General features: G+C 44.5%; 1 protein-coding gene across 1 annotated transcript; it reads left to right on the forward strand.

Annotated features, from left to right (window-relative positions):
- Window positions 1–230: 230 nt before the first annotated feature.
- On the forward strand, window positions 231–15,056 carry TUBB1 (tubulin beta 1 class VI). Its single transcript, XM_044296696.1, has 4 exons — window positions 231–337; window positions 11,496–11,604; window positions 11,703–11,813; window positions 13,359–15,056. Exons 1-4 carry the CDS (start codon window positions 281–283, stop codon window positions 14,450–14,452), a joined length of 1,371 nt encoding a protein of 456 aa, XP_044152631.1. The 5' UTR covers window positions 231–280; the 3' UTR covers window positions 14,453–15,056.
- The last annotated feature ends 228 nt before the right edge of the window (window positions 15,057–15,284 follow it).

Raw genomic sequence — 15,284 nt, forward strand, 5'->3', positions numbered from 1 at the left:
GCTTTCCCGAAAAATAAGACATGTCTAAAACGGCAATAAGAAAAACAATTGTACCCACATTTTTTTGCAAGATTCTGCATTTTGTAGGTGATTTCTATTTTCTCCTGACTGTGAACAATAACCCCCCCCCCATACACTGTATACTCCCTCCAGTTGTGTAGAGATAATAAGGCTCCCGGACCGGTGACGTCAGCAACAGCATATAATCTGCTGTCAAGTTTTGCTGCGTCACAGTCTTTGAACCACAGAACGGACCTGACTGTTCCTCCCGGAGTTCAGGATGCGTGAAATTGTCCATCTGCAGATCGGTCAGTGCGGGAATCAAATTGGAGGGAAGGTGAGCGACTTCCATTATACCAGTGACTGGGACACCTATAGAGAGATATTTGCGCTATGAGTTATAGAATCTTTACAGTTAGGCTGAGTGTAGATGTGGATTTGCCATTGTGGATTTTTCTGTAGCATTGTAAAGTACCAGCAGAGTGGATGAGGTTTTTTGAATTCTTATCCACACGCTGCAGAAAAAACATTGTGGAAAAACATTGAGGATTTGAAATCTGCAGCATGTCAATTTATATAACAGATTTCTCCTGTGGATTTCGCCCTTTTCAATGTTGAAGGCGAAACCCGCAATGAAAGCCTTATGTAATACATACGGTTTTGTTGTGGTTTCTGCATGTTTTTGCAGTGGAAAAGCCGAAAAATGTGCAGCGGATTTTCCACTGGATTTTCAGTCACTCACAACCACACACGTTTTTTTTTTCCCCGCTTAATTTAGTTGTTATTGCCCATATAGTGGTGTGATTTAGCAGCTATATTTTTTTTGATGCCTTGCGTATTTATATAGGAAAGTATGCCCCCACAGTAATTTCACTTCCACTGTAGAGCACTATATGAAAAAGGATTGATAAAAAAAAACATGCAAAACACCGTTAAAAATGCAACACACACGCATTTTTAAGGCAGAATAAAAAAACTATAGAAAAACAATGATCTATGGGACAAAAATTCCAGAAAATGAGTGGGGAAAGCCACACCCACAGCACGCTGTGATTTCATAAAGATGTCATTGGCCCAAAAAACAACACACCTCAAATGTAAAAAAAACACATCTGGACCTGGCAATTTGTGCCTAAAAAAAAGCTGCAAAAAACAAGCAGAAAATAAAAAGCAGCAAAAGTGCCTAGAAACACCTTTAAAGCCTGCGTGATGCCAGTCTTAGGCCTCTTTCACACAGGCAACCCGGACTTGCTCTGGATGTGTCGCGTGTGCATTGCGGGAAAACCGCGCGAGTAGGCACGCAATTGCAGTCAGTTTTGACAGCGGTTGAGTTCCGATGTTCAGTTTTTTCCACGCGAATGTGATGCGATAGGTGAACGCATTGCACCTGCACTGAATCCGGACCCATTCACTTCAATGGCTCTGTTCAGATGAGCGGTGATTTTCACGCATCACTTGTGTGTTGTGTGAAAATCGCAGCATGTTCTATATTCTGTGTTTTTCATGCAACACAGGCCCCATAGAAATGAATGGGTCTGCGTGAAAATTGCAAGCATCCTCAAGCAAGTGCAGATGCGGTGCGATTTTCACGCATGGTTGCTAGGAGATGATAGGGATGAAAACAACCCCGGACCCCATTAAAGTGTATTCACTGAATTACTTTCCCTTATAACATGGTTATAAAAGAAAATAATTGCATTCTTAATGCAGAATGCTTACTAAAATGTGGCATGAGGGATTAAAAAAATAAATAAAATTAACTCACCTCATCCATTTGTTCGCACAGCCGGCAAGTCTTCTTTCTTCTTCTTTCAGGACCTGCCAAAGGACCTATGATGACGTAATCGCGCTCACCATGTGGTGAGCATGGTGAAGTCAGCGCAGGTACTGCTAAATGAAGATAGAAGGATCTTCTATCTTTATTCAGCAGGACCTGCGCCGACGTCATCGTGGTGAGCGCAATTACGTCAAAGGTCCTTTTGCAGGTCCTGAAAGAAGAAGCAAGAAGATTATGCCGGCTGTGCGAACAAATGGATGAGATGAGTTAATTTTTTAACCCCTCAATCCACATTTTTGCAAGCATTCTGTATTAAGAGTGCTATTATTTTCCCTTATAACCATGTTATAAGGGAAAAGATTAAAATTAATAGAACACCTAACCCAAACCCGAAGTCCGGGTTTGGGTACCACATTCAGTTTTTTATCACGCTCATGCAAAACGCATTGCACTCACGCAGAAAAAAATGAACATCGGAATGCAATCGCAGTCAAAGCTACTCGCGCAGGTTTCCCGCAATGCCCAAGCGACGCATCCGGAGCATATCCGGGACGCCTGTGTGAAAGAGGCCTTAGGACAACAGCAGTCCTATGTAGAACCACAAATAACAGAGCATGGTGTGCCACATTCAACTCATGGGACAAATTTAGCTCTGCTGTTTTTGACATCTATATCTTTTCTTTGCTTCAATAGTTTAGCAAATATCTGCCTCAGGCGACTATTTTCAAAATTATTTTCACAGATATTGTAGTCAGTTGAATGCAGTTTACAGATTCTACTTGCTACATCTCCAGCTGGGCTCCTAAGGTGGTATTTTATCTGCAACCAACCATCTTGGGCTACTTTTACATATGCGTTTTGGCATTCCGGTTTTGAGATCTGGCAGAGGATCTCAAAACGGGGCCAAAATGGCTGCGGTTTTGTGTCATCGAAACGGAACAAACCGTATTATACTTACATGCTCCTTCTTCTTGTAACTCACAGGTCTGTGCAGCACATTGCTATAAGCATAAGCAATGCACCGCACAGACCTGTGAGTTACAAGGAGTAGCGCCAGGCGGCCACAGCGCATGTAAGTATAATGCTGCTGAGTAACGGACCATGGCAGACAGGACTTCAGTAGAGTCCTGGCTGCCATGGTAACCGATCGGAGCACCAGCATTACACTGCTGGGACTCCGATCGGAACTGTCGCTGCCGCCAATGATGGAAGGCGCACTGCCCACCAATGATTTTAATACTGGGGAGGCGGGAGAGGGCACACTGCCCACCAATGCAAACATTGCCGTCCGTGCAATTAACCCTACTTGTCATAACAGAGAGGCACTGTCACTTAATTTTCCTTTATGTGTTATGTTCAGTTCAAGCTTATCTAGCATAACCAAGCATGTTCATGATGGTTCATGAGGGTGCCTCTGTTAACTTAAGTTTTTTCATAAAGAAAGCTACAGTTCTCGTTTGGAAATCTGTTCTGTTTAAGCTCACAATCTATTTTTGGGTTTGTTTGATTGAATTACAGTACATTTTGGGCCTGTCTTCTAAGTTGCTATCAATAAAGACCTTATTTAAATATGGTTTTGATTTAAAATAATTTTTTGTATCAGGACAAGTAGATTGTCATGAGTGACAAGCAGATCGAGCCCCCGCTTTAGTCCTTCGACAAGTAGTTTTTTATTTTTTATTTCCACACCCCTGCATTGACATTTAATGTATTTAGTGACGGATCTGGTTTGTTCCGTTTCAATTTCACATAACTGAATCCTAACGGAATGGATAGATCCTGATTTGTAGTCAAAACTGAACCGTTTTGGTCAGGTTTTGACATCCTGTGCCGAATCTGAAAACCTGAAACCAAACCGCATATGTGAAAGTAGCCTTAGGCTCCATTCAGACTGTATTTGAGCCCTACTCTCTGCATATACACCAGGAAAGCTTACAATGCAAACACCAAATGTATCTCCATTCACAAGATGGTAACAGAAAAGGGGTCTGCATCAGTGGTCCCCAACCTTTTTTGCACCAAGGACCAGTTTCATGCAAGGCAATTTTCCCAGGGACCGGGTGGGGTGGCGGGTTTTGGGGCGGGGCTTAGGTGGTGCTGGTCCGCGCTGACTAATTCACACACATAACAAAACACAAGTTGCATATTAAAATATATAACACTATATAAACTGACTAGCGTCTCTGCTGCACTGTGCCGTATTTTTTGCCCTGTAAGACGCACCTAGGTTTTAGAGGAGAACAATAAGAAAAAAATATTTTCCATTACACCTCAGGTCAGACCAGCAATCAGACCCTTAATGTTAATCAGACCTCAGATCAGCCCCCCATGTCAGCCAGCCATCTGCCCCCCATGTCAGCCAGCCATCAGCCCCCCATGTCGGCCATCAGCCCTTCATGTCAACCATCAGCTCTTCATCCTGCTGTCTGCTGTGTATCGCAGGATCGGCGCACAGTTTGAGATCACAGTGTGCCCTCCGGCTGTGCGCAGCAAACAACCAAGCCGAGGACCAGGAAGTGGTGATTACAGATCCTTCACCGCTTCCTGGTCCTCGGGTACTAATGAAGCGCTTCATTAGTACCGTGTCAAAGACGGCCCTGATTGCCACGGCCCGGCAAGCAATCTTCCAGGGCCCGGTCCTGGGCCGCGGCCCGGCGGTTTGGGACCGCTGGTTACATCACTATAACATTTTTCTAACTGTATAGTAAAGTGCAGTGTATGCTTTTCTATACAAAAATGTGTATGCTATGCCCTTTATGTTTAGTTTTTTTCAACAAGGAAGCCTATTAGAGACATAGGCAGCAGTTTATTAAAACTGGTGTCAATGAAAACTGGTTTAGTTGCCCATAGCAAGCATAGGACCTTGGAAAAATTAAAAATGGAATCTGATTGGTTGCTCTGGGCAACTAAGCCAGATTTCATTTACATTACTTTTGATAAGTCTCCAGCATACTGTACACCACAGCCTTATACACTGGGAAATCTTCCCAATGTACTGTATACTTCTAATGGAAGGCTTAAAACTATGTGAACAGAGCCTAAGGCTGGGTTCAGACCTGAGCTGGGTTCATACGCGCTGTAAAACGCTCAACAGGCAAGAACCAATGATTCCCTATGGGAATGGTTCTCACCTGAGCGTTTTACAGCGCGTACGATCGCGCTGTAAAAGCCCGACGCCCCAAGAAGTATAGGAGCTTCTTTGGGGCGTCTTGTCGCGCGTTCCCGTACATAGACTTCAGCGGGAACGCGCGACAATGGGCGTTCGCTTGTATGCGCAATTGCAAACGCCCATACAATCGCGCATACAGAGCGTACGTTCAGTACGCTCAGGCCTGAACCCAGCCTAAGACAGGACTCCATGCACTCAGTGTTAGGCCTCATGCACACGGCCATTGTGCGGCCGTTCCGTGCATTGGGGAGCGCAATTTGCAGTCCCCAATGCTTGTGCAATGTCCGTGCGGCGGCCAGGACGGATCGAGACCCATTCAACTTTAATGGGTCAGTGATCCGTCCACACTGCAAAAAAATAGAACATGGGGGTTCCATGCCTCCGTTCCGCACCGCAGCTCTGGATTGCAGACCCATTCAAATGAATGTGTCTGCAGGATGACAGGCCGAACTGGATGGACAAATGTCTTTTTTCGGCCTTATGTACTATGTTACTATGTTATCTGTGATGTGGGGAGCACATGGCTGCTGGCTTCCTTACTACGCCTGCGCTGAATACGTCACAGTGAGGAAGCCGGCTGCCGGAGAATGTCCTTCCCTCACTGCGCCGAATACAGGAGCAGGTTCAACGCCCTCCCCCCCCCCCCCCCCCATGCTCCTAGAGGCTAATTAGCATATTATAAAAGTTTGTTTTTCTCAATAAAGGCTTTAGGCCTCTTTCACACTACCGTGTTTTTTTCCGTTTTGCGGGCCTTTTTTTGCGCTCCGTATACGGAACCATTCATTTCAATGGGTCTGCCAAAAACAGAAAGTAGCAGTAGCAGTAGCCAAAAACAGAAAGTAGCAGTAGCAGTAGCAGTATACAGGAGCAGGTTCAACACCCCCCCCCCCCCCCCCATATTATAAAAGTTTGTTTTTCTCAATAAAGGCTTTAGGCCTCTTTCACACTACCGTGTTTTTTTCCGTTTTGCGGGCCTTTTTTTGCGCTCCGTATACGGAACCATTCATTTCAATGGGTCCGCAAAAAAAATGAAATGCATCCGTATGTCTTCGGTATCCGTTCCGTTTTTTACTGAACCATCTATTGAAAATGTTATACCCAGCCCAATTTTTTCTATGTAATTACTGTATACTGTATATGCCATACGGAAAAACGGAACCGAAACGGAAACGGAACAACGGATCTGTGAAAACGGACATCAAAACACTGAAATAGCCATACAGTCGTGTGAAAGAGGCCTAAAGCACTGAGATGGCGCTAATATAGTTATGTACAGCTGACATTAGCACATCGCTAATGTCAGCCAGCTTAATACCCATTTTTCAGGTGACAGAAACCCTTTAAACCATCAAGGTTCCCATTCACTGACAGTAAGCAAAGATCTTGAAAATCAGGGTGATTTTGTACACACAAAACAGATAATTGCTGAAACGGCAGCATTTCTTTAAATGCAATTATAGACATCAGATTTTCTCTATGTATCCTAGCAATTCCGATGGGATCCATGAAAAATCGAGAGAACTACTCCCCAACCCGTGGCTCTCAGGATGTTGCAAACGTCCCGCCATTTCCTGACAGCTGCAGGCTATCAGGGCGTCACGGGAGCTGTGGTTTTGCAATAGCTGGACAGCCACGTTTTGGGGAACACTGATCTAGAGTATTCAGACAGCTCAATGGCGCCTTTTTCCATCAGGAGAAACCAGGATACATTAGATTGGATTTGAAGGGAGCATTCACACGACCGCGTTGGTTTTGCGATCCGCAAATCATTGACCCGTGTGTTCCGTATACCTTCAGTTATCTTTCCGTTTCCGTTCCGTAAGTCCGTATAATACGGACGTGGTGCTTCCGTGTGTGTTGTCGGTTTTTCACGGTCCGCAAAAAACTGAAATGGGACTGAAATGGGGTTTCCTAGAATGTTTTCAGTTCAGGGGTCCGCAAAAAACAGATGACATACGGATGCATTTTTTACGGACCCAATGACTTTCTATGGAGCCACGGACTGCAATTTGCGGCCAAGTATAGGACATGTTCTAAAATAAAAGGAACGGACACACGGAACGGACAGCACACGGATGACAATGAAAGGCATTCCGCAATTTTTGCGGACCTATAAAAATGAATGGGTCTGTGCATTGTCCGCAAAAATTGCGGAACGGACACGGAAGAAAAACACGGTCATGTGAATGCTCCCTAACCTCTGATGTGTAGCAGCCACTCGTCCCTATTGAAATAACGCACACGTGTCCAAGCTAAACATGTTTTTGTGATGGGGAAGTGTCATTGTCACCTATTGTAAGCCTATTGAATGAGTCAGTAGGGCAGCTATAGGTGGTAGGTACCGAATTTGCAAGCGTGCCCCCTCCTAGGTGTGACCAGACCCCCAATGTTACATATGATATTAGCAGCACTGTATGTACAATTTATAGATAATGTAATTGTATGATGTGTTATTGCCAAATACAGCTTCTATACACTTTTCTGTATATCAGTAAATAAGTTCAAGTGAGGGATCAGGCCAGGCGAGGCTGGCAGCAGAGGGTGTGCCCGAGGCTTCATATTGTGGTGTGTGGGGGAGACTGATAAGGACATATGGGCAGGTCTGCCGAATGGAGATGCAGATAGGAGTCTACCACTGCTGCAGTATTCTTCTTTCTGTCAGAAGACCACAGCCATTTTCTTATTGGAGGTGGCGGTATGTTATGGTCTCCATTACTATAGGGCTACCTGCACACGGGTGCGGGTAAACATGCAGAACATATTTCTGTGCGTTTCTGCATCAAATCAGCATGTGTTACTTGCAGATTGGATGTGATTTTGACACAGACGTCATTCTTCCATTGAAAAAAGGTGAAATCCGCAAAGAAAAAAAATGACAAGCATAATTCACATGCTGAGGATTTCTATGTCCACACAGCAGGTCAATGTCTGCACAGAAGAAAAAGGCAAAGTGTACGGGAGATTTTTCTAATCTCATACACTTTTCTAGTACTGTCTGAACGAAAAAACAGGTGTAAACCGCAAAGTGTGCAGGTAGTCTAAAGACTAATGCTGTACAAAACCCAGCTGCTCCATATACTTCTTCTTAAAGGAATTTTCTGGGAATTATTTAAAATGGTCACCTGCGACCAGTCCTAGAATGTGAGCAGGGCTAGTTGTCACCACTTGCAGAACTGCCTAGGAGAGGTGAGCGAGTGAGGCCTCACTACACATTACACTCTGGCACTTGCCTATACTACTGTACAGTGCTACCCATAATTATTCATACCCCAGGCAAATTTTGACTTAAAGTTACTTTTATTCAACCATCAATTAATTTTTTGACGGGAAATGACATAGGTGTCTCCCAAAAGATAATAAGACGATGTACAAGAGGCAATTTTTGTGGGAAAAAAACATTTCTCAGCTTTTATTTACATTTGAGCAAAAAGTGTCCAGTCCAAAATTATTCATACCCTTCTCAAAAATCAATAGAAAAGCCTTTATTGGCTATTACAGCAATCAAACGCTTCCTATAATTGCAGACTAGCTTTTTGCATGTCTCCACAGGTATTTTTGCCCATTCATCTTTAGCAATGAGCTCCAAATCTTTCAGGTTGGAGGGTCTTCTTGCCATCACCCTGATCTTTAGCTCCCTCCACGGATTCTCAATTGAATTCAAGTCTAGACTCTGGCTGGGCCACTCCAAAACGTTAATATTGTTGTCTGCTAACCATTTCTTCACCACTTTTGCAGTGTGTTTTGGGTCTTTGTCATGCTGAAATGTCCACTGGTGCCCAAGGCCAAGTTTCTCTGCAGACTGCCTGATGTTGTTGTTGAGAATCCTCATGTATTGATCTTTTTTCATGGTACCATTTACTGTGATTAGGTTCCCTGGTCCATTGGCTGAAAAACACCCCCAAAGCATTAGGTTCCCACCACCATGTTTGACAGTGAGGATGGTGTTCTTTGGGTTGAAGGCTTCTCATTTTTTACACCAAATGAAGGAAACATCATTGTGACCAAACAATAAAATTTTTGTTTCATCTGACCATAACACAGAAGACCAGAAGTCTTCTTCTTTGTCCAGATGAGCTTTTGCAAAGGCCAAGGGAGCTTTTGTGTGCCTTATCTGGAGAAGTGGCGTCCTCCTTGGTCTGCATTGTGCAATGTCCGTTGGCTTGTCTGCCTTGAGACATTGCCACCAGCAGAGCCCAGATTCACCAGGGTGGTCTTGGTGGTGATCCTTGGATTCTTTTTCACCTCTCTAACTATCCTCCTGGCCAGCACAGGTGTCACTTTTGGCTTCCGACCACGTCCTCTGAGATTTTCCACAGTGGGGAACATCTTGTATTTTTTGCTCAAATGTAAATGAAAGCTGAGAAATGTTTTGTTTTTTTTCCACAATAATGCCTCTTGTACATCGTCTTATCTTTTGGTAGACACTAGGGCTGCACGATAAATCGAAAAAATAATCGAATCACGATAATCGGCAAATGCGATATGGCGATTTGGCCGATCCGAAAATGCCGCAATTATATATAAAGGGGCCCAGCGCACATAACTGCCTTTGCGTGTAAAGTGTTTTACTAGTGTGTGTGTGTGGGTGAAACAATCTCTCTCCTAACAGGTCCGGCCTCTGTACTCACTATGAATGCAATGCACTGCAGCGAGCGGCAGCTAGCTGGCCAGCCGGCGCGTGACTGACGTCACTTAGTAGCGCTCCTCCCACTTCAGGAAGCAGGAGCGTTACTAAGTGACGTCAGTCACGCGCCGGCCGGCCAGCTCGCTGCCGCTCGCTGCAGTGCATTGCATTCATAGTGAGTACAGAGGCCGGACCTGTTAGGAGAGAGATTGTTTCACCCACACACAAACTAGTAAAACACTTTACACGCAAAAGGCAGTTATGTGCCCAGTTTAGGACACATGAGGGGGACCAGCATAAGATGCTATATGTTTTAAGCTGGCCCCCCTCATGGCCCTATGTGTCCTCCACACATCCCCTATAACAGTGCCATCCACAGGTCCCCCATAAGTGTCCTCCACAGGTCCCCCATAACAGCGCCCTCCACAGATCCCCCATATAACAGCGCCCTCCACAGATCCCCCATATAACAGCGTCCTCCACAGATCCCCCATATAACAGCGTCCTCCACAGATCCCCCATATAACAGCGTCCTCCACAGATCCCCCATATAACAGCGTCCTCCACAGATCCCCCATATAACAGCGTCCTCCACAGATCCCCCATATAACAGCGTCCTCCACAGATCCCACATATAACAGCGTCCTCCACTGATCCCCCATATAACAGCGTCCTCCACAGATCCCCCATATAACAGCGTCCTCCACAGATCCCCCATATAACAGCGTCCTCCACTGATCCCCCATATAACAGCGTCCTCCACAGATCCCCCACATAACAGCGTCCTCCACAGATCCCCCATATAACAGCGCCCTCCACAGATCCCCCATATAACAGCGTCCTCCACAGATCCACCATATAACAGCGTCCTCCACAGATCCCCCATATAACAGCGTCCTCCACAGATCCCCCACATAACAGCGTCATCCACAGATCCCCCACATAACAGCGCCCTCTACAGATCCCCCATATAACAGCACCCTCCACAGATCCCCCACAACACAGCGTCATCCACAGATCCCCCATAACTATGTCATACCCAGCCGCGTCAGCGGCTCATATGGGAAAATCCAAGCAAATAGACCTCTAGCACAATTCCTTTAAAATATCGCATCGCATATCGTTATCGCAATTTTTAGGGCCCTAATCGCAATCGCACAAAATTCCCATATCGTGCAGCCCTAGTAGACACCTATGTCATTTCCCGTAAAAAAATAAAAATACTTTCTGGTTGAATAAAAGTAACTTTAAGTAACAATTTGCCAGGGGTATGAATAATTATGGGCAGCACTGTATATATTAGGAAGTGTTTCCGTCAGGCTGCTCAGCCATGATGGCATATCATAGGCAGGATCACATCGTTATCATCAGAGCACTGTAGTGAGGCCCCACTCCCTCACCAACCTAAGACAGCTCTGCAGGTTGAGTCCTGCTCATATTCTAGGACAGGTTGCTTAGTTGTCACTATTTAAAATCATTCCCGGAGAACTCCTTTAGAGGGTTTTGTCCAGGATTACACAAGACATGACTTGTTCCAAAACCAGCACCCCACTGTCTGCAGATTGTTTGGTATTGTAGCACATCCACATTCTCTTCAGCAGAACTAAGCTGTAAACTAGACACCACCTTTGGCTGGCATGGCACTGTTTTTTCTAACCCTGGACAACCTTTTAACAGACTATAGTGCCATAACTGCTATATACGGTATAAAGCATGGATGTATGCTAGAGGATGTAACCACAAAATTCACAGAACCTGAAGAGCTCACAATCTGATTGTCTAATCAACCAACAAGAGTCTCCAAGGGAAGATGTAGCTTGACAACAGCTAAAAAGACAAAGGTTGCAGATCAAGCACAATAGCTAGTCTCCATTTCACATTTCCTTTGCTTCGAGATCCTTAGTAACATCTTTTCTTCTTTGCAGTTCTGGGAAGTGATTAGTGATGAACATGGTATTAACAATGGAGGGAACTACAGGGGAGAGTCTGATCTGCAGCTAGAGAGGATCAATGTCTACTTCAACGAGGCTCATTGTAAGTGTCTCCTTATGACACAAGTTGCTTCTACCTCATTGACATTTCTGATACTATGTTATATTTCTTACATGCTATTCTCTGCTCTCCTGTCATAGCCCAAAAGTATGTACCTAGAGCAGTGCTCGTGGATCTGGAACCTGGCACTATGGACAGTTTGCGCTCCAGCTCTATTGGACCTTTATTCCGTCCAGACAGCTTCATCCATGGTAATACAAATATAAATACAGATCTGATGACCTTTTGGCATGTGCATGATGAAGATAGAAAAATAATAATAAAAGTCTGCTTATGCTAGTTTCACATTAGCAGTAAATTCTTCAGGCAGGCTGGTCTGGCAGAGGAACAGCCTGCAGGAAGACATGTTATACAGCATAGCCAGATACTACCTGATCCCACTGTTGCCCAATGACTATAATGGGACTCGGATGGGATCTGGCCTGTTTACATTATTAGTGCTGGGATTTGGCCGGACAAAAACAGCTGCTTGCAGAGGTATTTGTCCAGCCGAATCCAACACCAATGTCGGAAACAGGCCAGATCCCCGATGAGTATTGTAGCCAATGGAGCCTGGTATACTCTGGCCTTTTACAGCTATACCGCATACAATGTCTTTCGACAGGTTGTTCCCCTACTGGCAAAGCCTGCCGGAAGAATTTATTGCTATTGTGAAACTAACCTTAACTGGTGTGTGGTCAGATGAAAGTCCAAGCTGAGCACTAAAAGTAATAATTTTGCTTTGTTAATGTTTAGCAGAAATTCTTTTCATCAAGGTATATGATTATTTGTTAGTGCGAAAAACAGAGCACACCCCTAAACTCATTCAGACCCCAGATCAGACTTCCTAAATTATTTCAGACCCCTAAAATTAATCAGACTGCAGACCAAACCCCTAGTACCTTGTGTGCTGGTCCCAGATGGTCATTTTTTTTTTCAGATGGCATATGTGGCTGCAGGTATGTAGGGTCCGGACAAATGGGGACCCTGGTTCAGATTTGGACTGTTGTCTTCCAGCTGAGGACCACTGCTGTACAATAGTCTATAATAGTAATCTTATTTGTAGATGAAGTAGATCAGGGGTGCACAATTTGAAGCCTCTGGTGCGATCCATGTGGCCCCAACCTTTGGACACAGACATGCTGTTACCTGAGGGTCAGGAGCATGACTTGTATTTTTTCTTTGGTGCTCTGTGGATCTCTATGTCATGCTCCTCCAGGTATAAACAATGTCTTCACAGGGTTCTCCTTTAAAGCAATAATCCCATCACATACATTTTTAACATATCCACTAGTTCTATTCTCCAGGGAGGAGAATATGAGGTGAAGATGTGACAATGCATTTCTCCATTGCAGTTTATCAGAGTGTATTTTCACAATTGCTTATACAACGTTGAGAGCCACAGACATACATGGTCTCCTCCCTTTTATCAAGTTAGTTGGGGGTTCATTTTCTGGCACTCTCAACTATCCGATAATTAAAGAATGCTGATGAGATTTTGTAAATGCCTCTGAAGACAGGCCCTTGTGCATTATACAATCTGATGAGGCCCTCACATAAGAAAAGGAGGTGCACCCCTAATATGGACTATGATAAACAATTCACAGTTTATTGTACACAAGCTAAAAGGAGGGATTCCATTAATATTAGATAGGAAACTAGTCCTCCAGGCAGGATCTTACCATTCAGTGTATTCTTTCTCATGTTTTTATACATCATGGACTGGAGTTGCTAAATATTCAGGTTTTAATTAACAGGTAACTCCGGAGCTGGCAACAACTGGGCAAAAGGCCACTACACAGAGGGAGCAGAGCTAATTGAATCTGTGATGGATGTAGTGAGAAGCGAGAGTGAAAACTGTGATTGTCTTCAAGGATTTCAGCTGGTGCATTCTCTAGGAGGCGGAACCGGCTCTGGAATGGGCACTCTCCTTATTAACAAGATTCGTGAAGAGTACCCAGATAGGATCATGAACACCTTTAGTATTATGCCCTCACCAAAGGTGTCAGACACGGTGGTGGAACCTTACAATGCCATCTTGTCCATCCACCAACTGATTGAAAACACAGATGAGACTTTCTGCATTGACAATGAGGCCTTGTACGATATCTGCTTCCGTACCCTGAAGATGTCCAACCCAACATATGGTGACCTTAACCATCTGGTGTCCATGACAATGAGTGGGGTGACTACTTCTTTGCGTTTCCCTGGTCAACTCAATGCTGATCTCAGGAAGTTGGCAGTCAACATGGTGCCTTTTCCTCGTCTTCACTTCTTTATGACCGGGTTTGCTCCTCTAACATCTAGAAGAAGCCAACAATATAAAGCTCTAACAGTGCCTGAATTAACCCAACAGATGTTTGACTCCAGATCCATGATGACTGCCTGTGATCCACATCATGGACGCTACTTAACAGTGGCTGGAATATTCCGTGGTCGAATGTCCACTAAAGAAGTGGATGAGCAGATGCTAGCTGTGCAGTCCAAATACAGCGCATACTTTGTGGAGTGGATTCCCAACAATGTCAAAGTTGTTGTTTGTGACATCCCACCCCGTGGTCTTAAGTTGGCTTCTACCTTCATAGGCAACAACACAGCCATCCAAGAAATATTCAAGCGAATTGCTGAGCAGTTTTCGGCCATGTACCGAAGGAAAGCTTTCCTCCACTGGTATACGGGAGAGGGCATGGATGAGATGGAATTTACTGAAGCAGAGTGTAACACTCATGATTTGATTGCAGAATACCAACAGTACCAGGATGCCACAGCAGACATGGAGGACTATTTTGAAGAGGTTGAAGAAACAGAAGTAGTTAAAGTAACAGAGACTGTACAAAATGTTCACATATAGACCACCTTTAAGATCAACTAAGAGTTTCCAGTAACACGTGTGGCAATAAGGCTACTTTCACACCAGCGTTTTTGATGAATCCGTCATGGATCAGCAAAAACGCTTCCTTTCTGATAATACAACCGTCTGCATCCATTATGAATAAATCCAGTTGTATTATCTTTAACATAGCCAAGATGGATCCGTCATGAACTCCACTGAAAGTCAATGGGGGACAGGTCCATTTTCTATTGTGTCAGAGAAAACGGATCCGTCCCCATTGACTTACATTGTGTAGAAGTAAATAAAGTCCAGCTCACTCAATCAGCCTGGATCGCCCGTGTGCACGGAACAGGCAGGTGAGCCTCGTAGCACAATTCAACAAGAAAAAGTTCCAGCACGTTTTCTTTGGTAGCTAAAATCCTCGTCTTTATTCAGGCAGTAGAAGCAATATACAGGACATACACCCACTAGTGTATCAACATTGACGTGTTTCGAACAAAGTTCTTATTCTTAGGGTACTTTCACACTAGCGTTTTTCTTTTCCGGCATAGAGTTCCGTCACAGGGGCTCTATACCGGAAAAGAACTGATCAGGCATATCCCCATGCATTCTGAATGGAGAGTAATCCGTTCAGTTTGCATCAGGATGTCTTCAGTTCAGTCGTTTTGACTGATCAGGCAAAAGAGAAAACCGTAGCATGCTACGGTTTTTTCTCCGGCGAAAAAAACTGAAGACATGCCTTTCCCATAGGAATGTATTAGCGCCGGATCCGGCATTCAGAATACCGGAATGCCGGATCCGTCGTTCCGGCATGCGCATGCGCAGATCGGTAAAAATGCGAAAAATGTAC

The sequence above is a fragment of the Bufo gargarizans genome, chromosome 6 (genome assembly GCF_014858855.1).
Source record: "Bufo gargarizans isolate SCDJY-AF-19 chromosome 6, ASM1485885v1, whole genome shotgun sequence".
NCBI lineage: Eukaryota > Metazoa > Chordata > Amphibia > Anura > Bufonidae > Bufo > Bufo gargarizans.